The following is a 26,867-nucleotide window of genomic DNA, read 5'->3' on the forward strand; positions in this document are numbered from 1 at the left end:
CACATCTGATCTGATCACATGCTGCAATTGCAGACTGCTGAGCGCTAACAATTTCTGGTGACGTAATCACGCGCCATCAGAAATTTAAGATTTACCTGCTTTATTTGATTTTTAAACCATTTTTTTTGTGGAAATGAGATTAATAGGATGATTAGTAAATATCTTACTAACATGTACAAAGACACACAACTGGTTGTTTTATTTTTTTTCTCCTCAACACTCCTCGGATCTACTTGGGACCTGTCTTAGATCTACCGATAGATCAGGATCGACGTAATGGGCACCCCTGTCATAGAAGGTCATAAGGGCTTTCAGGCCTTTCAAAATGAAGTTTTACCCATTTTAAACAAGTCTCAGTACACAGTGAAAATCTGAAGTCCAAATGTTTTAAGGGATTTGAAAGGGTTTTTTTGGGGTGGGGGGTTGGGGGTGGTAAAATGCCTCTTTAATAAACAGTCCAAATCTTCACTGAACACTTTTTTTTGCAATCAGTTTTTCAATAATCCTAGAGTTTATACATCCCCTAACCTTTTTAAGGGATGTGGCAAAAACGGTTTCTTTTGTTCAAACCACAATTGTTGTTGTGCCGCTGCACCTGGGGAAGATTGAGTTTTCAGATAGTGCTGTATCTGCAAGGACAAAGCCAGAATTCACTTTACTCTCTTTTATGTTCAAAAATTGTTTCCATCTCCAGAGTGCGCCTAACACTCCAGGCTGGCACAGACTTTTAGCCTGTTTGTGAAGGAATGAGGAGACACAATAATAGTGAGGATGGCGTCGTGGTATGTTTCATGTTGAGCTGAAGGACGTTTGGCTGAATGGGAGACCAGAATATAATGTCCCCTCACACATTAGCAATATGTCCTGAGTTGTATGCAAATAATACCGGTAATTGGAGTTATATTCTGGGCTCCGGGTAGGCTAAATACATTTTTCCACACCAAACTCTTCCAAGCATGCCTTGATAGATCTGGCGATCCTAAAGTGTTGCCACAAATAATACAAAATCAAAAGCTTTCATCGGAACGAATAATGGTTTCCTCACTTTAAAACATAGAAACAATAACCACGATTGCACAAATGAGTGGGGGACCGTCATTAAACTTCTGCCTCACATCTATTGTCTAAAACATAGCTGCAAAGAGCAAACCCTCATGAAAAAAAGCGAACATGTACGTTTCCTATTTGCAGTTTCATGTTGGTTTTTGTGATATCCCGTCAAGACAAAGAATGAGCTCCTGAAATGTGTAATGTGTCTGCATCCAGAGTTCGTCATTAACGGCATATGAAATACATGAGTAACATTCAGTCACATCTGACAATCACTTGACCTTTCTACTCACTGTCTGCCTCATAACCTCGAGTTAAGACACGTTTCGTGTGTAAATGGTTAATGTAAATAATATGGTTCGCGTTAAGTGTCGCACTAAGAGTATGTTGTACTGGGACCAGGTGTTAAACTGATAAGCCCAAACAACTCCCACAGAAGACTCCCGAACCACAGCTCATAATCTCTCCACTGTCTCTATTGAACATAGTTTGCTGGAAAAACAAGTAAACGCCACTTTTATGGGTGTAAGGGTTTGTGCTTCACTGGAAGAAAGACATACACGTCATGCATTTTTTTCCCATTTGAGCTTACCAGGTGAGGTCAAAGGTCTGCATTTTGGATGCTGAGGTTGGACTGAGCATCTTAGCGCGACGACGGGCGCTGGAAACAGTCACCATGACAACCCGACACAACACAACTGAATTGACCTGCAAGTGGAGGACAGCATCAACATTATTTCATACAAAGTGGCCGCACAGCTCCACTTGGCCTCAGGCTGACGGCAAGAGACCTGAGAAGACACCGCTCCGCATGAATACTTCCAACACATGCACATTTCTTTTTTTTTGTCTTCTGCAATGAACACTTTAAAAATATATATTTTTTTATGTCCAATAGACTCTGAAGTTCGCTCTAAAAAGATTTTACAAGATGGGTCAAAGACAAAGGATCTTTGAAGTGTCAGTGACATAGAATTCCCCAAAACATCACAATAACAGCTTTCCTTCATGCAATACATCATGACACCATTTCAAAATCATTTCACATATCCATCCATAATTTAAACACACGTGCACGCACACACACACGCACGCACACACATGCACACACACACATGCACACACACACACATGCACATACACAAACAAACACACACACGCACACACACACACATGCACATACACAAACAAACACACACACGCACACACACATACACACACACACACACACAAACACACACATGCTTAGGGATTAAATGGCGTCACATACCGCTAATACAAATATCACAGGTCCCACAAAAGACCATATTGTGCCAGTCTTCAGATTGAGCCAACAGTGACCATCGGCCTTGTACTCATTCACTGAAGCTGCCAGTGTTACGATAACTATTAGAACAGGTAGTCCTGCAAAACAATTCAGTCATAATGCATTAAGAAGAGTGGTGGTGGAGGTACAATAAAAAAATGCAACGCATTGAAAGACATATTTACAGAACAGTGACTGCTTCGGCATCTCATAATCGGACTATTTAGTCTGTTCTTCATCGCCAAGCGTATTTTGTCTAACGCTCAGCACATCTGCATGAAGAGGTGCAGGAAACATCTCAATATTGTTGTGCCTATTCACATTCTGTTCTCAGCTCCTTATACAATATAACACAATTGAAACAATTGGGGACATGAACATGGACAGCTGCAGGATGTTTCACAAATGCTACAGACTGGGTTAAGGTTCAAACACAACAATACATCTTCTTAATTTCAACAAAGCATGATTACTTTTGACATAATACATGTTAATACAACACTACTTTGTATTGAACATTTCATGGCAGTGTTAATGTGTGTGTGTGTGTGTGTGTGTGTGTGTGTGTGTGTGTGTGTGTGCGTGTGTGTGCGTGTGTGTGCGTGTGTGTGTGTGTGTGTGTTTGCGTGCATAATACTATTAAATGCTGATGTACAAGTACGCTAAAGTAGACTTTTCTTTCCATAGCCACCTCCGGTTTCTCAATGAGAAAGAGTAGAGCAGCAATCCTCAGATTCTGTCCTGAATGATCAAGGTCCTCACATACTCTCGTTGGTCAAGCCTCAAAATGCTGCGGAAGAAAATACTTTTCACGACTTGTACTTCTGGCAGAGTTGAGAACGTGGACAAGCTTGACCTTAAGGCAGCAACCACACTTCTGCTCTTACTGTACAATGAGCGAGTAGCTTGTAGAAGTGAGCCCCCTGGATGTCATACGCCTGGAGTACCCCCACAAAGCACCACTACGTTTGGCCTTTATAGTGTTCTGGGGTCACGTGCCTTTTCTAAATTCAACGGCCCTTTTCTCTTCCTGTATGACTGTGCCCAGTGCCAGACAAATGTCTATACAAGCTGTCCACACCACCAGCTTGCCAGTAAGACTCAATGCCACCAAGCATAGACACATGCTGTCACTGAGTCCCCTTGAAAATATGATTGCAGGAGAAGCAGGAAGAAGCTGTGCGTCAACCCCACTGAGGCACATATCTGCTGCCGTAGGCACTGGTGCGTCCCTCTTGGAAGACACCACATGCTCAGAGTGACCCCAACAACTCAGCATTCCACCCTTGCGGATGGCCAAAGTTGACATGTATGTTAATTTTTTTCAGTGGGGTTTTATGTAGCACACAGCTTTCTTATCTGCTTTTCAGTGGGATAGAATGTGAAAATTCATACATAGAATTTATCCTACTCCTATAAATTATACTTTGACGGTGCAGGTCTACTGACCGACTAAAGTGATCACTGAGTGTATATGTGTAAATATAAGGGAGGTGAAGAAGAATGACCTCCCGCTGAATATTCGGCAAGCCTCCTCGCTGCCCATCTTCAAATCCCTCCTCAAAACTCACTTGTATTCTTTGGCCTTCGACTCAGCATAACGTAGATTTGTTCTTGGTTTTACTGTTCGTTGCTTTCTACCGTCTTTGTTACCGATTTGTTTTCCTGTTTATTGTATATGTTAAATAGCTCCATGTACAGCACTTTGTATGGAGCCATGGCTGTTCGAAAGTGCTCTATAAATACAATTGAACTGAATTGAATTGAGAGAAAAAAAAGATTTCAATAGGGAAAAAGATGTGAGTGCAAGGAATTTAACCTAATCAAATCACTCCTGTTTAAATATTTTGAGATATATTCATTCATTCATTCATTCATCTTCCGAACTGCTTGATCCTCACTAGGGTCGCTACAGCCTATCCCAGCTGTCTCCGGGCAGTAGGCGGGGGACACCCTGATCGGTTGCCAGCCAATCGCAGGGCACACAGAGACGAACAACCAACCACGCTCACACTCACACCTAGGGACAATTTAGAGTGTTCAATCAGCCTGCCACGCATGTTTTTGGAATGTGGGAGGAAACCGGAGCACCCGGAGAAAACCCACGTAGGCCCGGAGAGAACATGCAAACTCCACACAGGGAGGCCAGAGCTGGAATCGAACCCGGTACCTCTGCACTGTGAAGCCGACGTGCTAACCACTGGACTACCGGGCCGCCCTGTTCGCAACACAACCTGCGAAAGTGTACGCTCAGTGGCAGGGTCCTAACAACAGAACTGACCCACCAAGACTGGAAACTGAAAGGTACTGGAAAGGCATATGGGAGAAGGAGGTTGCACATAACAGCAGTGCACAATGGCTGGTGTCCCTGAGAGAGGAGCACAGCAACCTCCCTGAACAGAACCCGGTTACCATAACAGTGGCAGACATACAGGAAAGAGTCTCAGATATGAAGAACTGGACAGCACCAGGCCCGGACATGGTCCACACTTACTGGCTAAAGAAACTCACAGCACTCCATGAGCGCCTAGAAGTACAAATGAACCAGCTGCTGAGGGATGGGACTCACCCAGAATGGCTAACCGAAGGGCGAACGATCCTGATCATGAAGGATCCCTCGAAGGGTGCAGCCCCATCCAACTATCGGCCAATAACCTGTCTCTCCACAACATGGAAGCTCATGTCAGGCATCATTGCGGCTAAGATAAGTGGACACATGGATCAATACATGAACGAAGCACAGAAGGGCATTGGTAGAGATACCAGAGGAGCCAAACATCAGCTCCTGGTTGACAGAACAGTCGCACAAGACTGCAGGTCCCGACGTACCAACCTGTGCACAGCTTGGATTGATTACAAGAAAGCCTATGACTCGATGCCACATACATGGATCACTGAATGCTTGGAGTTGTATAAAGTGAACAGGACCCTAAGAGCCTTCGTTGCGAACTCGATGGGAATGTGGAAAACCACACTTGAAGCCAATGGCAAGCCACTTACCCAAGTGTCCATCAAATGTGGCATATACCAAGGTGATGCACTCTCCCCACTGCTGTTCTGCATAGGACTGAACCCCCTAAGCCAAGTAATCACCAAGACAGGCTATGGATACCGCCTCAGAAATGGAGCTACAATCAGTCACCTCCTCTACATGGATGACATAAAGCTGTATGCTAAGAGCGAAAGGGACATAGATTCCCTGATCCACACAACCAGGATCTACAGCAGCGACATCGGGATGTCATTCGGGCTTGAGAAATGTAGTCGGATGGTGACTAAGAGAGGAAGGGTAATCCGCACTGAAGGGGTCTCACTGCCTGAAGGAACAATAGCAGACATTGAGGACAGCTACAAGTACCTTGGTATACCACAAGCCAATGGCAACCTCGAACTGGCAACAAGGAAAGCGGCTACGGCCAAATACCTCCAGCGAGTGAGGCAAGTCCTAAGAAGCCAGCTCAATGGCAAGAATAAGACCCGGGCAATAAACAGCTATGCCCTGCCAGTGATCAGATACCCTGCAGGAATAATAAGGTGGCCAAAGGAAGAAATTCAGACCACGGACGTTAAGACCCGAAAGCTCCTAACCATGCATGGAGGGTTCCATCCCAAATCCAGCACCCTGAGACTGTACGCAAGCCGAAAGGATGGAGGCCGGGGACTAGTGAGTGTGAGAGCCACTGTCCAGGATGAAACATCCAAGCTCCATGAATACATCAAGGAGAAGGCTCCAACAGATGACGTACTCAGAGAATGTCTCAGACAATGGGGAACAGAAGATGAGGCGCTGGAAGAGGGACCATCATGGGAGGACAAGCCCCTACACGGGATGTACCACCGGACCATAACTGAAGTGGCTGATCTCAAGAAGTCCTATCAGTGGCTAGAGAGGGCTGGCCTGAAGGACAGCACAGAGGCACTCATCCTGGCTGCTCAGGAGCAGGCCTTGAGCACCAGAGCCATCGAGGCCCAGATATACCACACCAGACAAGACCCAAGGTGTAGGTTGTGCAAAGAGGCACCTGAGACGATCCAACACATAACTGCAGGGTGTAAGATGCTGGCAGGGAAAGCCTACATGGAACGCCATAACCAGGTGGCTGGCATAGTCTACCGAAACATCTGTGCGGAGTATGGACTGGAAACCCCAAGGTCAAAATGGGAAACACCTCCGAAGGTGGTGGAGAATGACAGAGCGAAGATCCTGTGGGACTTCCAGATCCAGACTGACAAGATGGTAATGGCGAACCAACCAGATATCGTGATCATAGATAAAGGGCAGAGGAAAGCCGTTGTAGTGGATGTAGCGGTCCCAAGTGATGGAAACATCAGGAAGAAGGAACATGAGAAACTCGAGAAATACCAAGGGCTCAGAGAGGAGCTGGAGAGAGCCTGGAAGGTAAAGGTGACAGTCGCGCCTGTGGTGGTCGGAGCACTCGGGGCAGTGACCCCCAAACCAATATATATATATATATATAAAAAAAAAAAAATCCTCATCTCACCCATCGGGTGGTGTCCGTCCCTCATTCAGCTCGGGTCCTCTACCAGAGGCCAGGAAGCTTGAGGGTTCTGCGCAGTATCCTTGCTGTTCCCAGCACTGCACATTTCTGGACTGAGATGTCCGATGTTGTTCCCGGGATCTGTTGCAGCCTCTCATCTAGTTTGGGGGTCACTGCCCCGAGTGCTCCGACCACCACAGGCACGACTGTCACCTTTATCTTCCAGGCTCTCTCCAGCTCCTCTCTGAGCCCTTGGTATTTCTCGAATGAATATATATATATATATATATATATATATATATATATATATATATATATATATATATGAAGACGCTAGAGAGACTCATCCTTGCCCACCTTCGACCACTGGTGAGCCCGGCACTGGACCCGCTGCAGTATGCCTATCAGCCTGGCATCGGCGTGGAAGACGCCATTATCTACCTCCTCCACTCAGTGCTGTCACACTTGGAGAAGGCTGGGAGCACTGTGAGAATCCTGTTCTTTGATTTCTCCAGTGCCTTCAACACCATCCAGCCCAACTTACTGGGAGGCAAACTGCAGAACGCCGTAGTGAAACACCATCTTACAGCATGGATCATAGACTACCTCACAAATCGGAGCAGAGCTGTGAGTCGGACAGGTTTCTCTGCCGCACTGGAGCGCCGCAGGGGACTGTTCTGGCTCCATTCCTGTTCATTCTCTACACCTCGGACTTCAGACACACCACTCCAAACTGCCACCTTCAGAAGTTCTCCGATGACTCTGCGATTGTTGGCCTCATTACAGAGGGGGACGATCAGGAGTACAGGGGACTGACGAAGGACTTTGTGGACTGGTGCCAGCAGAATCTCCTCCAGATCAACCCTAGGAAAACTAAGGAGTCGGTTGTGGATTTCTGCAGGAAACAGTCCTTAACAGCACAGATGAACATCCGGGGTATGGACATAGAGAGGGTGACCTCCTACAAGTACCTAGGTGTTCTTCTGAACAACAAACTGGACTGGTCTACAAACACGGACACCCTGATTAGGAAAGGACAGAGCCGACTCTTCCTACTCAGGAAACTGAGGTCTTTTGGGGTTCAGGGGTCGCTCCTTAAGACCTATAACTCGGTGGTGGCCTCGGTATGAGAATAATAAATATAAAATAAAATGAAATATACATATAGTGGCTGGATAGCTCAGTTGGTAAGGCATTGGTTTGGCATACGGGAGAAAAATGAACACATAACACCATCCAGTGTGGGTCCTTGGGCAAGATCCTTCACACTAATGCCTACCTCATACGTACATAATGATGAGAGACAATAACATGAAATATGTATATATGTTGTTTTTATGCTGACCGTGTTGATGGACAGTAAGAAATTGTTTATAAGTATGTGCTTACCCCAGCCAATGATGTAGTACAATTTCATTCTGCGGTCTTCACTGATGTTGACAGACACTACTTTACTCCACAACAGCAAACCTTCAACCAGCATCCAGGAAAAAGAGGCCATGAAGAAGAGATGGAGCAGCGCAGTCACCACAAAACAGGCACCCTGCAGGAATCAAAATGTAGAGAAATCATCATGTCAACAACAGATGACTTTCTTCTTGATCTGTCTTTTTCCTGTCGTAGCATCCTTGTCGGCTATGGAAACAGTTCCATCAAAGGCAAACAATGAAAAGAATGGCCTTTGGCTTAGCATCGCCAGAGGCACTCAGTTCAAAAGGAGCGTGTCATATCTACTACCTATTCCTTTTCTCTCTCTGTTGTTCAATGGAGTGAACTCATGTACACTCCTCTTGAACATGCTAATTTTGGTACAGCATACAGTTATTTTGGTAAAGCCCTTTCCAAACGGCAACCAAACATAAAGAAACAAGAAAGCACACAAATTAGTACTGTGACCTGAGCAAACCAGCTGCTCACCACTATCCCCGCCGATCACCAGCAAGGGAATTTGGTCTGTACAGTTGCAAGCTTTTTTATATTTGTCATGTCATGCCATTTTTCGAAACTGCATACCCAATACTGGGTTGCGGGGGGAGGGGTTCTGGAGTCTATCCCAGATGACTTCAGGGGAAACCCTGACGGCACCCTGAAGCGGTCGCCAGCCAGTCACAGGGCACGCATAGAGACAAACAACCATCTTTCTATGTACCAGTAGATTAAAGCGTCACACTTTATATACTGATCTATTTCCTACTGCTGCTTTGCATACTGATAGGAGGAATATCACTGTTTTGTTTGTTTTTGTAAATCTCCAAAGAATTACAAAATAAAAATAAAATACAACATCAGGTGCTTAAATAGTGCTTAGGTTAACATATCAAAAACAGTAAGAATTTTCTGAGCAATACAAGTCCTCTTCACTGAACTTGCTTCAGATAATAAACAATAAAAAAACAGATCCTTAAATCACAGTGCTGTAAGTTAGCACTTCAGAAGTAACACGGTTCATCATGACAAACTAAAAGTGCTGAAATAAACATCAATCACTTCTCGTGAACAGGACATATTAACTATGGCTCGTACTTGGGTGTTCGCGAGTTTAGTTTGCCGAAGAGCTTTGCTATGTATGGCTCGCTCACTATATTGCAAACACTTGCGCTGCTAACGATAACTGTGGCTGCACTCGTGACTGGGTGCTTTGCATTGATGTGGGAAGCTAAATTTAAGCTGCTTCGGTGGTAAGCAAACTCCTTACAAATTAGGCACAACACTCTACCTTTATCAATTGTGTCGTCAGGGCGTTTTTGGAATGGAAATTTTCCATTCATTGTGCCGAGAACTCTCACATGCTGCTCAATTTTCACCTCTCCACTCCTCACTGCTGCTTACGAAGCCCACCCAACTCCAAGGGGAGCCTATCAGCTTCGGCTAAACAAGCCCCAACATAATGACAGCCAATCAATGTCTGCTTCAGGCTGTGACTGACAGTTATTTCCCCACCCTCAACAACTCGAACACAGGAAGCCAATACATAAAAAAGGCTATAAGAAAAAGGCAACCCTCCTACAGAAACAAAGGTAGAAATCAAAATTTTCATTAACGTGCCAAATGTGACTGTAATTAATTGATCGCAATTAACGCAATCATTTGACACCTCTACTCTCAACAGCTTTCATTGCCTCGTCTTTGTAGTAAAGAGTAGGGGTGAGCATATTTCCAATAAAATACGATTCAATACGTATCTTGACACATTTCAAGGGAGGTTCATTTTAAAGTGATACGATTTGGTTTCATTCAGTGGAATTCTGATTCGATTCAATGTGGTGCGGCTCATTTCTAGAGCAGTATGAGTCAATGAGTTTCTTATTATTTTACAATATGAATGAACTGTGGGTGGCCCAGTGATCAAGTGGTTAGCACGTCAACCTCACGGTGCAGAGGGTCAGGGTTCGGTTCTGGCTGCGGCCTCCCTGTGTTGAGTTTGCATGTTCTCCTTGGACCTGTGCGGGTTTTCTCCCGGTACTCCGATTTCCTCCCACATTCCAAAAACAGGCATGGCAGGCTGATTGAACACTCTAAATTGTCTTTTAGGAGCGATTGTAAGCGCAAATGTTTTTTCTTCTCAGTGTGGGCTGCGATTGGCTGGCAACTGGTTCAGGGTGTCCGTTGCCTACTGCCCGAAGACAACTGGTACAGGATCCAGCATGCCCGCGACGCTTGTGAGGATAAAGCAGATCCGAAAATGGATCTAAATCCTCTGCACATGCAAGTGGTGATGTGTTTTCAGAGTACTTTGAGGCCAGCTTTAGTTATATAGTGTCAATACAAATCATTGTTATATTGTCCCATTTATAGATGCTAAAGTCATTCATTAAATGTCATTCAGTGGCTTAGTGATCAAGTGTTGCCGCCAGGAATAAAAAAAAAAAAAAAGATACAACCAATGCGCTCACTTTTTTCTTAACACTGTGCCTCATCACAACCACTTGCTCCGGCTGTCATGGTAACGAAAGCCATACTTGACATTCGCCTCGCTGAGCAAGAGCTTGTTTTCTGAAGACAGGACTGCCTCCTCAAAACAGGCACGTTTCAGCTAGACTTGAAAATGTGGGTATAACGTACGTGATTGTTGAAAATGATATTTAATATTATGACAAGAATGCCACAGATGTTATCAGGTCACCTTGGAACTGATGTAAATTGTGGAGTCATTTTAATATATAACAAACATGTCTCCCTTAACTTGAGTGAGACCAAATAGAGTGGCTGTGATTGATATTATGAGCATGTACTGTCAGGTTTAAAGTGTGTTGCCGTATTCTCGCGCCATCACATAGATGAACTCTTAGAAATGTGTTGATTACACCCTTGTTTTGGCTACATAATGTTTAGAATTCAGTTCACATTCTGTTCGAATTGAAAGTGGAATTCTCCATTTACCTTTGTCAATTGTTTTACCTCATCTTTTCAAGAGACAATCAAATTGTAGCACAGACTTCTATACTCCCCAGTTAGATGTCCCCTGTGCAATCAGTCTGAGATGACATAATTCACCTGTTAAAATTCACTTGGATGACATCCTGATTTTCATCTGCCTCCTGACATGTGTCATTTCCTTTGTGCATGCTGTCTTCTTTATCAACCAACTCAGAGTACTCTTCAATTGTTGTCAACCTTGTGCGACGTGCACTATATTCTCACCTCATTGGCAGACGCCCAGTCACTGCACATTAACAGCAACTCAGCAATGCTGAGAGCGACAATCAGGTTCTTATGGACAGTGGTACGGTCCGATTTAGGAACCCTACATAAAGGCAAACAAATGAATGAAGAGGAAAATTAGTGTGAGGCCATTAGCGCAATATTACATCGTCATCACGGATCTTATCGTACATCCATTGGGAATGTTATGTATTTGAAAAGGAAATTCTCTGAATCTCTTCAACAACTTTTTTTCCCGACGCGAATCTGGCCGGGGTTTTTGAAAGGCTTTTCAACCTCTGCGCTTTAAAGGGTGTGCTCTGTGATATTTGTGACTCACCCCACAGCAATGAAGAGGATGAAGGTGAAGAGGAGGCCACACAGAGACACTCCACAGCCAATGAACATCAGCACCTGCAAAGCTTTTTTGTTTTCTGGGCTCGTCTAAAACACACACACGCAAACACATACGCACGGACACGCCCACACACATACACACGCGCACACACAAAACGCATCCCCCACATAGAGTACATAATAAACCGATGAGCTGTAAATAGCAGCAAACACTGATTAATAAAAAAAAAAGTCTGAATACAGAGTGAAGGTTACCTGGGCTTCATAGACCTGAAGTAGCAGTGCAAAATTGGTAGTGTGATTGCAGTAGCACACAGTGTAGCCATATTGTTTGGAAACGACCTCGCACCCTTTGGTATTCCACCACCCACCAGCCTCTGGACTAGATAGACACAGATATGGATTTATCTCAACCCATACAGGAATGTGGAAGAATAGAAATATTCGAATCACTTGAACATTTTGGGAGCATTGTCATTGTTTTGATGTAACAGTGAGATAACTTTGGTATTCGAAAGGCATCCAAAAATTGTTATTTTGTTCTAAAGTGTTCTTACGTGATCTTAAAATCCCAGAAAGCGCACACTGGATCATATACGGCACCAGCAGTGTTCTATGACATACACAGAGCCAATACAATAAAATTGTGATTGAAAGGAAAATTGTGAATAAACTGTACTCAAATGCGCCGTTCTTTTCACCTGCATTTTGTGACGGAGTTGAAAGTGGACTGCTGTACTGACATGCTGGTTGTCTCCAAGCACTGTTGTGGATATGACGGAGGAGCCCAGAATCGTACCCAAATACCTAAAGTGCATACATTCATTTTACAACTCTCAATATTGTGACAATGCGTGCACCTGCAAATAATTACATTCAATCACTGCCAAATAAAATTGGACATAGTTTATGAATAAAGTATCCTGTACAGCAATGCCACATCACTGTTGTCAAAATATTGCTCAGGGGGCCTCATTGGATTGTCCTAACTAAACTCTTGTTAGTAAAAGCTACTAAAGCAGATGTTTGTATCTTGAAATTGCAAGATAACCTGCAATGTTGACAGCTCAAATGAGTATTGGATAAGAAAGAAAACTGTTCAATGCATTCTTGTAGTACAGCTACCTTTGGCTGCCATCCGTGACAGTTGGAACTATGCTGATGTTTCCTTCCGGATTGAAAAGAGGCCGCAGAGATCCATACCACGTGTTGACCAGGGTGAGTTCATGGAATCCTGTTCATTAGGCACAAAAACAGGTTAAAAAGTGATACCCGGCTTTCACCAGACTAATAAAACAATACTTAGGAAGTGTTCTTTTTTGTTTTGTTTTGTGTTGTTTTTTTTAGTTAGTTTTTGCAAAACCCAAGTGCGTGCCCCCATCTGCACTTCGCTGTGCGACCTTGGAAGGCGAAAACATGAATGCTACTACACATTACTACAGCTGAATGTGTCTCATTTGCAAAACCAAGTGCTGTGACTATGTTGTGACAAATACTGTAAATCTGAATGTGCAATTGACTTAATTGAATGGAAGTGAAAGAAATTGATTGGCTCATGTACTGTGACCATTTACCTTTGTTAAGGAGATCCTGGATCTTTTGATGAGGCACTGAAATGCAGTCGGAGTAAGAGTGTTTCTCAGCCTCAGGTCCACAGAAACTGGTTCCTTTGGGTGATTCCTGAAGCCTCTGCTGCTGCACGGATAATTCTTTAACAACAGCAGAGCAAAGCAGATTGAAGGTGGGACATTGCTTTCAGAGGCTGTATTACGGAAAATACTTTGTTATTGAATCGATTTGTCAGGTGTCTGTACTTGTGTCTTGCACCTTCCTTACAAAACACTTGGTGCAGGCATTACAAAATTAAGTCTAACCTGAAAAAAAACACATTCATCCATGCATCCATCCATCCATCATCTACCGCTTATCCGGGGCCGGGTCGCGGGGGGAACAGCTTTAGCAGGGAAGCCCAGACTTCCCTCTCCCTAGCTACTTCTTCCAGCTCTCCCCGGGGGATCCCGAGACGTTCCCAGGCCAGCTGGGTGACATAGTCTCTCCAGCGTGTCCTGGGTCTTCCTCTGGGTCTCCTCCCATGCCCGGAACACCTCACCAGGGAGGCCCTCAGGAGGCATCCAAATCAGATGCCCAAGCCACCTCATCTGGCTCCTCTCGATGTGGAGGAGAAGCGGCTCGACTCTGAGCCCCATCCTGCATGACCGAGCATCTCACCTTATCTCTAAGGCAGAGCCCGGACACCCTGCGGAGAAAACTCATTTCGGCCGCTTGTAACCGGGATCTCGTTCTTTCGGTCACGACCCATAGCTCGTGACCATAGATGAGGGTTGGAACGTAGAGCGACCGGTAAATTGAGAGCTTCTTCACCACGATAGACCGATATAACGTCCGCATCACAGCAGACGCTGCACCGATCCGCCTGTCGATCTCCCGCACCCTCCTGCCCCCACTCGTGGACAAGACCCCAAGATACTTGAACTCCTCCACTTGGGGCAAGATCTCCTTCCCGACCCGGAGGGGCACAACACCCTTTTCCGACTGAAGACCATGGTTTCAGATTAGGAGGTGCTGATCTTCATCCCAACCGCTTCACACTCGGCTGCGAAACGCTCCAGTAAGAGTTGGAGAGCTCTGTTTGAAGGAGCCAACAGCACCACATCATCTGCAAAAAGCAGGGATGCAATACTGAGGCCCCCAAAACGGACCCCCTCAACGCTTCGGCTGCGCCTAGAAACTCTGTCCACGTCTGTCCACTCAATCCAGAGGCACTCACCCTGTTGACCACGCGATGTTGCAGAGGCTTGTCAACCAGCACAGCCCTACAACATCCAGAGCCTTGAAGAACACCGGGCGGATCTCATCCACCCCTGGGGCCTTGCCACCGAGGAGCTTTTTAACCACATCGGTGACTTCAACCACAGAGAGAGGAGAGCCCACCTCAGAGTCCCCAGGCTCTGTTTCCTCCAAGGAAGGCATGTTGGTGGAGTTGAGGAGGTCTTCGAAGTACTCTGCCCACCGATTCATAACGTCCCGAGTCAAAGTCAGCAGCGCCCCATCCCCACTGTACACAGTGTTAGTGGTGCACTGCTTCCCCCTCCTGAGACGTCGGATGGTCGACCAGAATTTCCTCAAAGCCGTCCGGAAGTCGGTATCCATGGCCTCACCGAACTCTTCCCACGCTCGTGTTTTTGCCTCGGCGACCACCGAAGCTGCGTTCCGCTTGGCCAGTCGATACCCGTCAGCTGCATCTGGGGTCCCACAGGCCATAAAGGCTCGATAGGACTCCTTCTTCAGCTTGAGGGCATCCCTTACTGCTGGTGTCCATCAGCGAGTACGGGGGTTGCCGCCACGACAGGCACAAACCACCTTACGGCCACAACTCAGATTGGCCGCCTCAACAATAAAGGCACGGAGCATGGTCCACTCGGGCTCAATGTCCCCCGCATCCCCCGGAACATGGGAAAAGCTCTGTCGGAGGTGGGAGTTGAAACTCCTTCTGACAGGGGATTCCGCCAGACGCCCCCAACAAACCCTCACAATACGTTTGGGTCTGCTGGGAGGAACCGGCATCTTCCCCCACCATCGGAGCCTACTCACCACTAGGTGGTGATCAGTTGACAGCTCTGCCCCTCTCTTCACCTGAGTGTCCAGAACATGCGGCCACAAATCCGATGATACAACTACAAAGTCGATCATTGAACTGCGTCCTTGGGTGTCCTGGTGCCAAGTGCACATATGGACACCCTTATGTTTGAACAAGGTGTTCGTTATGGACCATCCGTGGCGAGCACAGAAGTCCAAAAACAAAACACCACTCGAGTTCTGATTGGGGGGGCCGTTCCTCCCAATCACGCCCCTCCAGGTCTCACTGTCATTGCCCACGTGAGCATTGAAGTCCCCCAGCAGAACAAGGGAGTCCCCAGAAGGAGTACTCTCCAGCACACCCTCCAAGGACTCCAAAAAGGGTGGGTATGCTGTGCTGCTGTTTGGTGCATATGCACAAACAATAGTCAAGACCCGTCCACCCACCCGAAGGCGTAGGGAGGCAACCCTCACGTCTACCGGTGTGAACCCCAATGTACAGGCACTGAGCCGGGGGACAATAAGTATGCCCACACCTGCTCTGCGCCTCTCACCGTGAGCAACTCCAGAGTGGAAGAGAGTCCAACCCCTCTCGAGAGAACTGCTACCAGAACCCAGGCTGTGTGTGGAGGCAAGTCCGACTATATCCAGTCGGAAATTCTCTGCCTCACACACCAGCTCGGGCTCCTTCCCTGCCAGAGAGGTGACATTCCATGGCCCAAGAGCTAGCTTCTGCAGCCGAGGATCGGACCGCCAGGGTCCCCGCCTTTGGCTGCCGCCCAGCTCACATTGCACCCGACCCCTTTGGCCCCTCTCATGGGTGGTGAGCCCATGGGAAGGGGGACCCACGTTGCCTCTTCGGGCTGTGCCCGGCCGGGCCCCATGGCTGTAGGCCCGGCCACCAGCCGCTTGCCAACGAGCCCCACCTCCAGGCCTGGCTCCAGAGGGGGGCCCCGGTGACCCGCGTCCGGGCAAGGGAAACCTTCACCCATATATTTTTCTCTTCATAAGGGGTCTGTGAGCCGTGCTTTGTCTGGCCCCTCACCTCGAACCTGTTTGCCATGGGTGACCCTGCAAGGGGCATAAAGCCCCAGACAACTTAGTTCCTAGGATCATTGGGACACACAAACCCCTCCACCACGGTAAGGTGACGACGACTCACGGCAATATTAGTTTCCCGTGAACACATTCAATTGAGGTGTATTTTTCAGTTCTCTGTAGCAAATGTTTCAACAATTGTGGGGTGATAAACAATACAATTGCAATGTAACAAAATGAAAGAGGGGAAACTATTTTGTGTCCCAAAACAGGTTGTTCCACATTGGGCACTGAATTTCAGAGTTTCAACTTGTTTTGTTTTGTTTTTCTAAAGAGTTGGAAGTCTTTTAGTGCAAAAATTGGATCAGTCCCCAATTTTCAATTGAATTACAATGATTTGGGTGAAATCAGCACATCAAAACCCTTCATCCTTAAAGTATCTCACCAAGCAATGAATGCTATTTTGGGGGGTTTGCCAAAGTTGCATAGATGTTCACAGTTTTTACTTGTCGGAAACAGTATTTCCTGTCCCTTTATAATGAGTAAAACACTTTTGCAACCTTTTACAACCTTGAAGAGAACAAAAAAAAGAGAAGAATTGCGATGTTCGCAAGCATTAGCCATTCAGTGAAATACCAGCTTAACCAGCTCTTCAATGTAATCACGCTGCAAATCGCTATCCAATGCGATCCTCGACTTTGATAGTCACGTGGTTTGAATTTTTGTTTGGAACATACCGGTACCTTACATTCAATTTAGTCACAGAACACCGGAACAAGTGATGAGTCCTACAGTACAAATTTGTCAAGACTCACACATTGTCACCCACATTTCATACAAAGGACAATAACGAACAATGGCGAGAAAATTAACATGCGTCTAGACAGAAAATATAATACAGAGCCACACACAGTACACTCTGAAATTAATTAATACATTATAATAAGACAGCTAAGGTAGGATGCAGTGCACTGGCGGCTCTTGTGAGGATAAGCGAATTGGATGGATGGGTGTTACCACAGATGTTGGCGGAAAGGTGTTACCTGTAGGTGTTAAAGTATACTATACTCCATAATATCTTAACATGTACATTAGCAATATTACTTTCATGTTGGCACAATCGAGTGCTGTATTTTACTCCTTAACAAAACTATATACAGTATCTTTACTAAACATCCAGACAATTGGGTTTCTTTTAATGTGTCGTTCTGGAAATAAAACTATCATGTCATTTTTGCAACTTTTGAAACTCATTGCAAAGACATCGTATTGAATTTAAAAACATAAATAAATAAATAAACTTGCAGTATTTTGTCCCTCAAAACTATTTCTAGAAAAACAGTGTAAAAATGGAAAAGAACCGGTTCAGAGAAATTAGTACTGTTTCTGGTGATCTGCGTTTTTGTTGTATTTCTTTTTTCTTTTTTTTCATTGAGATGTAAATGTTCCTCACACAACATCGCCAATTTTCATGTGAGGTAATATTCAGATTGGCATCTCTGGATTTAATTAAGCGGAAGGAGTGAGCGAGAGCAGCGAGCCTGTGTGTAGCAGTCCGAGCAAATGAATAGAAGCAAAATTCTGTATTATTGTTGTTGTTTTTGTTGTTGTTGTTGTTGTTTTTTGCATAGGCAAAATATTTTCTGTAAACAAATTAAATGAATGGGACACCATGTTAAAATTAATTATTTTTTAGCTTTAAACAACAAAAACACTGATCAAAGCATGCGTTTCAATTCAAAGTCTCATCGAGTTGAGTTTTTCGTAAGTTTTAACCAAGAAAGTCCCAAATCACAAAAAAAACGGCGACAGCATATAAATTGCATGAATCGAGTCATCCCATCTCTGGTGCGTGACACTCACTGATGTTGGGGCTGTGAAATGTCAGGTGATCCCTGTCTGCCATCAACCCGGGGCTCAAGCTGGTCACCATCCGGTCAATACTCTTCACCACATCCATGGGCCCATTCACCACCTATAGCACACGCAACACTTCAACAGTTTACAAAGCTCAGTTACCCAGAAAGACGGCAAGCATGCAGATAAACAAAATATTGTGACACCAGACTATTACATGAACTGATTATGGAATGCAATATGGAGTTGATCTCACCTTAAAAGAGATTTCAGTCTTTGAAGAGAGACATTCGATTAGTTTCATAATTAATTCTATTAGTTTTATGATTAATCTTCAGAGGGAACTGATGGGCTGAGTCCCTTTTTAATATATTGATTAAGAAATGTTTCACAATATTTTTAACCCAGTACTCCATCTCAACCCAAAATGCTTTCAGCACTGTTTACTGTTTCCCGAGCCTAAATACAGTTTGGCGAAATAACACTCACAAAGTCCAATGGATAAACCTATAATGCAAGGGTAATCGTGCATTTTTCCATTGTCAGTTTTGAAACCTCTCATTCGAAACACAATGTTCAGGAGAGCTGAGCCTTGGATACAAGCAGGGGCAGTGTGGCAAGGAGGCGGTTAGAGGAAGAGCATGGCAACAGTTTGTCAAAGAGATGCTCATCCATTGAATCAGGGCTCACATGGCCTTGGAGTGTTGAGAGGCCAGGGGGAAGGGAGGCGAGCGCTGATACGAACATAACACTTGCCATGAGTTGCCTCCATATGGATCCACAAGCACATCATGTGCAAAGTGGAACGAGGGATACAGAAAGGATGTGATTCAAGTTTTTTAGAACGATTTATTATTATTATTATCATTATTATTATTATTATAAATTACAGAACACACTAGTGGTAAGCATGTCTGCCCAACAATTAATCAATGTCCAATTCTCTTCTGTTTCTACTGACTCATCTTAGTACACTTTGCATATTCTCTCGATTATTTTTCTTCAGGTTATTCCAGTTTCCAACCACTTTATGCATGTTTTTTGTAAATTGAAGATGTTAAGTTGCCCATAAGTGTGACTAGTTGTTTATGTGCCCTTTGACTGACTGCCGACCAGGGTAGTTAGCTAAGATGACTCACAATTATCAGCACTAATAAGGGCATGCTGTGTACAAAATGGATAGATAGCTAGATAGATAGATAGATAGCTAGATAGATAGCTAGATAGATAGATAGATAGATAGATAGATAGATAGATAGATAGATAGATAGATAGATAGATAGATAGATAGATAGATAGATAGATAGATAGATAGATAGATAGATAGATAGATAGATAGATAGATAGATAGATAGATAGATAGATAGATAGATAGATAGATAGATAGATAGATAGATAGATAGATAGATAGATAGATAGATAGATAGACGGTTATATAACGCTTTCCACTTCATACAATGTTGAGGGAAAAAAATCATCATTCTGTTTTCATTCCTTCTATCAATCTCTCTCGATGTGAGTTTTTGCTGCGCTTAAAAAAATAAAAATACTTGTATGTTTTTAGAGGTTTGAAAATATTTGAGCTATGCTATATTCCTGAATTAACTAGGTTGAAAACGCAATTGACGGCCAGTTCACTTGTCCCTGATAAGGTACATTCACTCATGAATAAAAACACATTTCCCTCTAGTGGTGAGAAGCGGATATCTACGCACTCGTTTCAACTGCCCACAAAAGTGACTTCAATGATCATGTAATTGTATTGCATTCATGGTCAACGTGTACTGCAAACGATCATCAGGGTGTGAGAAAATACAAATAAAAATGCAAATACTACAGCCCATCCCAGCTGGCTTTGGGCAAGAGGGGAGTTCACCCTGAACTGTGAATGTGAGTGTGAATGATTATTTGTCGAGATCATGCTCTGTGACTGACTGATGACCAGGCCAGAATGAACTCCCCCTCTCACCCACAGACACAGGGCACATCTACACAAACAATTATTCCCACCTATGGTCATTTGAGAGTGTTTTGCTGACAGACATATTGTTATTTTGCTGAGATATTACTTGAAGGAAAACAAAGTGTTTTACTTGATTTGTGCATGTACATGCTCCGATATCTTCATTTGTCTGTTCAGTCTTACTTGAAGCATATGATACCCGTGCTGCCTTGACTTGTTTGCCAGCCTTTCTTTTTTGAGTTCACCAAAATACAATTTTGTATGAAATTCTAAGCCTTAACTGTTTAATACTGTTTAACTTTAGCAAGTTACAGTATTTGGGTTCTTTGTATTAGAACTCTTTTAAGGGTTTGGCTGTGATTGAATATAATTTTGTGTTTCTGTGTTTTGGCGAATATGTTTATTCTTTCATGCAATTTTGTCCTTTACGATCAAAATAGTTTCATTGATGTTACAGAGAGATATTATGTCTTTTTTTTCATCGAAAATCTGTCACATTATATTTGCACAGCCACAAATGTGAAACGCAAAACAAAATATGCTATTTTGATATAATTTCACAAGTCGGCAACGCAAATCAGAACATTCTGTGGTTCGGGCCTTTGCGCTGAGAAATCTCTTACAACCAGAACCCTTTGAATTTTAATTGAGGATCCTTGTCATAGAATATGCAAACTCCAACTGGATGGGGAGGGGATTATTTTATGCATTAACTATGTTTTAAATAATCGGCTGATTAATTGGTAATCAGTTTTTTTTCAAACATCAGCATATACATCAGCCTAAAAACAATCCAGAGAAGTGAGGCCCGAAAAATAGATCCTATTTATACAAATATTAATCATAGGCCTTGATCTCCCGCCATAGAGTCAAAACCTTTAACATTATACCCAAAATTTTTACAGTTAAAGATCATCATTATGAGTGAACTTTACCAGCAATGGTTAAAAATTTTGCCTTTCCCTTGTAAAATGTCAAAATCATTATTAAATCAATGAATCCTTCATTAAAAACAAGCCCAAAGGTACGTACATTTGAACTACTTAAGTTATTACTCTTGACACACGGTCATATTTGGATAGAAACATATTTCTTTCTCATGCAAGTAGCATCATGAAATTTATGAAGTAACTCGCCCAAAACTGGAGATGAACGGTGACATTAGCAGCAGCCAGACATGAATTCCCACATAAAAACATACAAAAGGGAGCCAGAAGTCCAGCAAGGCATCGAGGAGATAAGACGGTTCAAATCACTTGATGCTACCTCTTTGATGGCCTGCCACTTAAACGCATTGTCCTGGCTGATGACACTGTCGGCCACATTGATGAAGTGCTGACTGAGCTGCTGGATGCTCTCCTTGGTGTGGTTGGCGGAATCAGGAAACTGTGAGGGGACATCAGCAGCCTGAGACAGCAACTGGATGAGGGAAACCATATCCGTTGGCTGAAGTCCCTCCTGCTTCGTGTCCTGCAGAGCTTGGACAGACACGTCCAACAGGACGGAAGCTTCAGCCAGGCTGCTCAGCCCCAATGACTGCTGTCCCAGGACGACCTGAGAGTAGAGACCAGCCTGCTGTTTTCTTCCAGGTCAATTTCAATAACAGCATTTAACACAAGGTTAGGTCTCGGAAATGTCTCATAAGATAACAGACTCAGCTTTTTCTCCTTGAAATTTCTGAATTCTGTTGACACAAAATGTTAATAAGATAAGATAAGATAAGATAAGATAAGATAAGATAAGATAAGATAAGATAAGATAAGATAAGATAAACTCTTATATATTATGATATATTAAAAAAAACTATCATGGATATCCCATGATAGTCAGACAAACAAATGGCTAGGATATAGCATAGTATAAGATATTAGCCTATTACTGTACATATAATAAGAACTTCAAAAGAGGCAAATAATACGAACTTTGAGGCAAGAAACTACACTATAATCTGACGACACAACACCAGTTTATTCTCAGTGCTTTTTCATTCACAGTACATCCATCCATCATTCATATTTTCACGCTACTCTAAACCTTGATGAGTTTTCAACTCAGTCTGTTCAACAGTGTGATGTACAAGCCCCAATCCCAATATCCAACTGTTGAACAACTGAGCCTTACGAGAATGCACTTTTCATGCCCAGCCATGACACTTCCCTGTTTCCGATGAACATGGTCACCTGTGGAATTATCCAAACAGGTCTTTTTGAGGTTCCGTCCACTTTTCTTGTCTTTTGCTGACCTCGTTCCAGTTTTGTTGAAATGTGTTCAAGTTCAAAATGAGAGAATATTTGCAAAACAAATGACTAACTAACCAAATAAATAGATAAAATAATTCCATTAAAAAAACAACAACCTTTTTTTTGTTTGGAATTTAAAGATAATTTCTTTGCAAAAAGATTTTCAAATCATTTCATTCCATTTAAAAAAAGAGGGGAAAAAGACAAGGAAAATGATGAATAGGTAAAAATGTGTGGGTTGCCTACCTGGCTGTTATTGGAAAGTTTCATCAGCTGAGTCATCAAGGCGGTGGGTTCAGAGCTTTGGGAATCACTGATCTGTTTCATCCTCAAGTAGCGTTCTGGGTCAAATAACAACAAAAACAAACAAAACACGGAGTGAGTGCAGTGATGTGCTGTGTCAACATTTTGACTGTGGCTACATCAAGTGGAGTTAAAAAATTACATTAGTGATTCGGCATTCCGGATGATGTTATGGTCTCTATTTTTGTTGATTTGATTTAATTAGATCTAGTTTGGTCATCTTTTTGCGGCCTGGTGGTCGACTGGTTAGCGCGTCAGCCTCACAGTGCAGAGGGGCAAAGCTCGATTCTGGCTGCGGCCTTCGGCCATGCGGAGTTTGCATGGTCTCTCCGTGCCTGCCTGGGTTCTCTCCGGGTCCTGCGATTTCTTCCCACATTCCAAAAACATGTGTGGCAGGCTGATTGAGCACTCAAAATTGTCCCTAGGTGTGAGTGTGAGTGCTGATGGTTGTTCGTCTATGTGGGCCATTCGATTGGCTGGAAACCAGTTCAGGGTGTACCCTGCCTGCTGCCCGAAGACTGCTGGAATAGGCTCCATAGTTCCTCATTGTCTCGTCAGTTTGTTTGTATTTAATTCCCTGTTTCCTTTGGTCCTCGGAAATACCAGGAAACTGGAACACATAAAAATGGTCCTCAAATCACGACACCTTTAAGTGAGTCAAAGAGTAAATTTTAAAATCTTGCTGCTGGTCTATAAATCTCAAAATGGTCTTCGACCAAAATACATGCAAGCTGTACTAGTACACTACGAAGCATCCAGATCCCTCAGCTCGCCTGAGAAATATTTCTTGTGTGTTCCCAGAACCAGAACCAAATAAAGTGAAGCAAAATTTAGTGACTACGATCCTCATCTGTTACACACTCAAACCGTCAGTTTATTTAAATCAAGGCAGAAAACATTACTGTTTAGCAAAGTATTTTCACGTACCTATCCTTTATTCTTTTGTTTTAATCACCATTTGCACACTGTATTTGAATTTATCGAGACTGATGCTTGGTTTAAAGAATTTAAATCGAATTATTTTCGATCATTTCATTGTGAATTTTGTGATGTCTGAATATGTTGTTTCTCTTTCTGTAATGTTTTATGTAACCACTTTGAATTGTCTTGCAAATGAAATGTGCGATCCAAATATACTTGTCTTGCCTTTTTAAAGAATTTAAATCGAATTATTTTTGATCATTTCATTGTGAATTTTGTGATGTCTGAATATGTTGTTTCTCTTTCTGTAATGTTTTATGTAACCACTTTGAATTGTCTTGCAAATGAAATGTGCGATCCAAATATACTTGTCTTGCCTTTCCTTGTTGTGTTGATTCAGTTGCCAGTTGTGGCTTTTTACTTTGTATCTTGCTTGTTGGACTTGTTAATTTAATCTTTCTGATTCTATGAATCTTGTTCGCATTTTTTGTTGTTGCTTTGTTTAGTTCTTTTTGGGTGAATAAATAGTGTTGGCTTTGGAGTCCATCCTGCCTGCAATCATGCCTGGACTCCCTCGCGCTACTTCCCTCCTTTTGAGTCCTCACCCACATAATATCCCTGACACCTTTTGGGCACGGTTAATAGATATTTGAATGTGTTTTATGTCTTTGATCTCAAATAACCCAAAACTGTGCATCAAGGTTTGGGAATTCATTCAGATTGGCATCTTTGACATGCTAGGAACACCTGGACATGAGAAGAAAGGCGAATGGAGCTAATTGGGAGACGCAAGGGACTTGACTGAGGAAAATGGGTGGAAATGGGTGGAAACGGGACAGACACATCAAACACACAAGGAAAACATGACAAAACTGAATCCAATCAAAACCAATCAACAAAAATACACACACAAATTCAGAACATCCATATCTGAAGAGCTCCCAATGCCGTTATTTGTTATTTTGCAGGCTGTAAAACCCGGCTTTGTTTCCATTTGCTTTCACAACAATTCTTTGTGATGTGTTTCAGCATGTTCCTGGCAGTCACAGCAATCCCATTTCAGGCCAACCTAGATGAGCAAACATAACTGGATGCTCGGAAAGAAGTTTAAACTATCAAAAACTTTGCCTTGGCAATCAAGATGTGGATGAGAAACCTAGTTGTCTGTCAGAAAATGGATCGCATGCAAATTAAATCTGACAGAAAACCCATCCATTATCTAAGCAGCTTATCCACATAAGGGTCGCGGACGTGCTGGAGCCGATCCCAGCTAACTTCGGGCAGCGAGCGAGGTACACCCTGAACTGGCTGCCAGCCAGTCGCAGGGTACCAAAACCAACCATTCACACTCACACTCACAACTAGGGACAATTTACAGTGTTCTATTAATCTACCACACGTTTTTGGAATGTAGGAGGAAACCTGAGTAGCCAGAGAAAACCCACGCAGGCATGGGGAGAACATGCAAACTTCACACAGGAAGGTCTGGACCTGGAATCGAATCTCAGACGTCTTAACTGTGAGACGGATGTATTAACCAGTCAATCACCATTCCGTCCTAACAGACTGTAATCGGGTCGAACACAACTTCGATGCAAAGTACAGAAAGCATTTTTTATTCCCCGGCATCTCTCACTCACCACCTATAACTCTTTTCAAGCTACAGTGCTGTGAAATTGAAATCGCTCCTTCCTGTTTTTTATCTTCTTTGCATATTTATCACATACAAAGGCTTCACTTCCTCAAACCAATATTAATATCACACAGAGACTACTTAAGCAAATACAAAATGCGGTTTCTAAATACCAATTTAATTTATTAAGGCACCCAAAAAAATCCCAAACTCCCTGTCCCTATATGAAAAAGTAATTGCCCCCCTTTGTTAAATCACAAAGTATCTGTGACTATCGACAATTTTGGGAACGATTAGTTCAATTTCATAGGCAACACCTTAGCACCACATTTGTTAAATGAAGAAATCACATGAATAGAATCTGTCAGACAAAGTAAAGTAGGCTACAAGAGCTCAAGAAACAAATGCATCATGCCACAAACCAAAGAAATTCAAGGCGAAATTAGAAAAACGTTTTTGAAATTAGCCCTAGAGGGTTCAGAAAGCCTCTGGTGCATCAGAAAACCACTGTCAGAGGCATTATCCACAAATGAATAATATGTAACAGTGGCATATATTCCCAGGAGTGGTCGACCAGCTAAAGTGTGACGTCAACTCATCCAGGAGGTTGCGAAAGAACCGAGAGCAACACCCAAATGACCTCCCTGGCCTCAGTTCAGGTCAGGGTTCACGACTCCACGATACGAAAGGCACAGGCCAAAAATGGTATCCATGGGAGAGTTACCAGGCGAAAACCACTGTTGTCCACAAGGAACACAAAGGCTCGTTACTCATTTGCCAAAAGACATCTGGATGATCCTCAAGACTTTTGGAACAATATGTGGAATGAGTCAAAAATTGAACTTTTTGGAAAATGTGCATTGTCCCGTTACGACTGGGGTAAAAATGGCACAGCATTTCCATTAAAAAAAATGTCAACAGTGAACCATAGTGGTGGCAGTCTGATGGTCTGTGGCTGCTATGCTTCCTCAGGATCAGGACAACTTGCTGTGATTGATGGGACATTGAAGTCTTCTGTCGACCAGAAAATCCTGAGGGAGAGCGTCCGACAATCAGTTTGCGCCCTCAAACTCAAGCACTCTTGGATCATGCAGCAGGGAAACAATCAGAAACACACACAAGCAACCTCGGAATTGCTAAAAAAAACAAAAACAAAATGAAGTGTGGCAGGATAGGGAGTCGCGCTCCCTCCGACGGGCAGTGTGGCATGCTGGCCATCAATTACAGGACGTCCGCTTATAAATACACCTGGTTGGAACTTCCTGTTTCTCTTCCTTTTCTTCCCTCTCCGAGTCGTCAGACACGTTTGTGCACGGTGCAGAGTGGGGTGTTGGGTTTCGCCACAAGATATAATTTTGCTGCTCTCCTATTTTTATCCTTTTGGACACTGGGCGCCACAGGCCAAAATGTAGCACGTATACCCCAGGGCCCATTATGGATACCATAATAGACAGTGAAGAAA

General features: G+C 43.6%; 1 protein-coding gene across 2 annotated transcripts in view; it reads right to left on the reverse strand.

The window, feature by feature from the left end:
- The window catches only part of adgrd2 (adhesion G protein-coupled receptor D2), a 65,551-nt gene that overhangs the window by 27,894 nt on the left and 10,790 nt on the right, over positions 1-26,867 (reverse strand). For both annotated transcript variants that reach the window (XM_052068206.1, XM_052068205.1), the window contains exons 6-18: positions 22,795-22,889; positions 21,575-21,862; positions 18,352-18,463; positions 13,428-13,562; positions 12,979-13,087; positions 12,555-12,660; positions 12,411-12,466; positions 12,109-12,235; positions 11,837-11,940; positions 11,497-11,599; positions 8,245-8,398; positions 2,321-2,454; positions 1,643-1,758 (exon numbers count right to left, since the gene is read on the reverse strand). In XM_052068206.1, coding sequence (XP_051924166.1) covers positions 1,643-1,758; positions 2,321-2,454; positions 8,245-8,398; positions 11,497-11,599; positions 11,837-11,940; positions 12,109-12,235; positions 12,411-12,466; positions 12,555-12,660; positions 12,979-13,087; positions 13,428-13,562; positions 18,352-18,463; positions 21,575-21,862; positions 22,795-22,889 — 1,639 coding nt within the window. The remainder of the gene's footprint in view (positions 1-1,642; positions 1,759-2,320; positions 2,455-8,244; positions 8,399-11,496; positions 11,600-11,836; positions 11,941-12,108; positions 12,236-12,410; positions 12,467-12,554; positions 12,661-12,978; positions 13,088-13,427; positions 13,563-18,351; positions 18,464-21,574; positions 21,863-22,794; positions 22,890-26,867) is intronic.

The sequence above is a fragment of the Hippocampus zosterae genome, chromosome 6 (assembly GCF_025434085.1).
Source record: "Hippocampus zosterae strain Florida chromosome 6, ASM2543408v3, whole genome shotgun sequence".
NCBI lineage: Eukaryota > Metazoa > Chordata > Actinopteri > Syngnathiformes > Syngnathidae > Hippocampus > Hippocampus zosterae.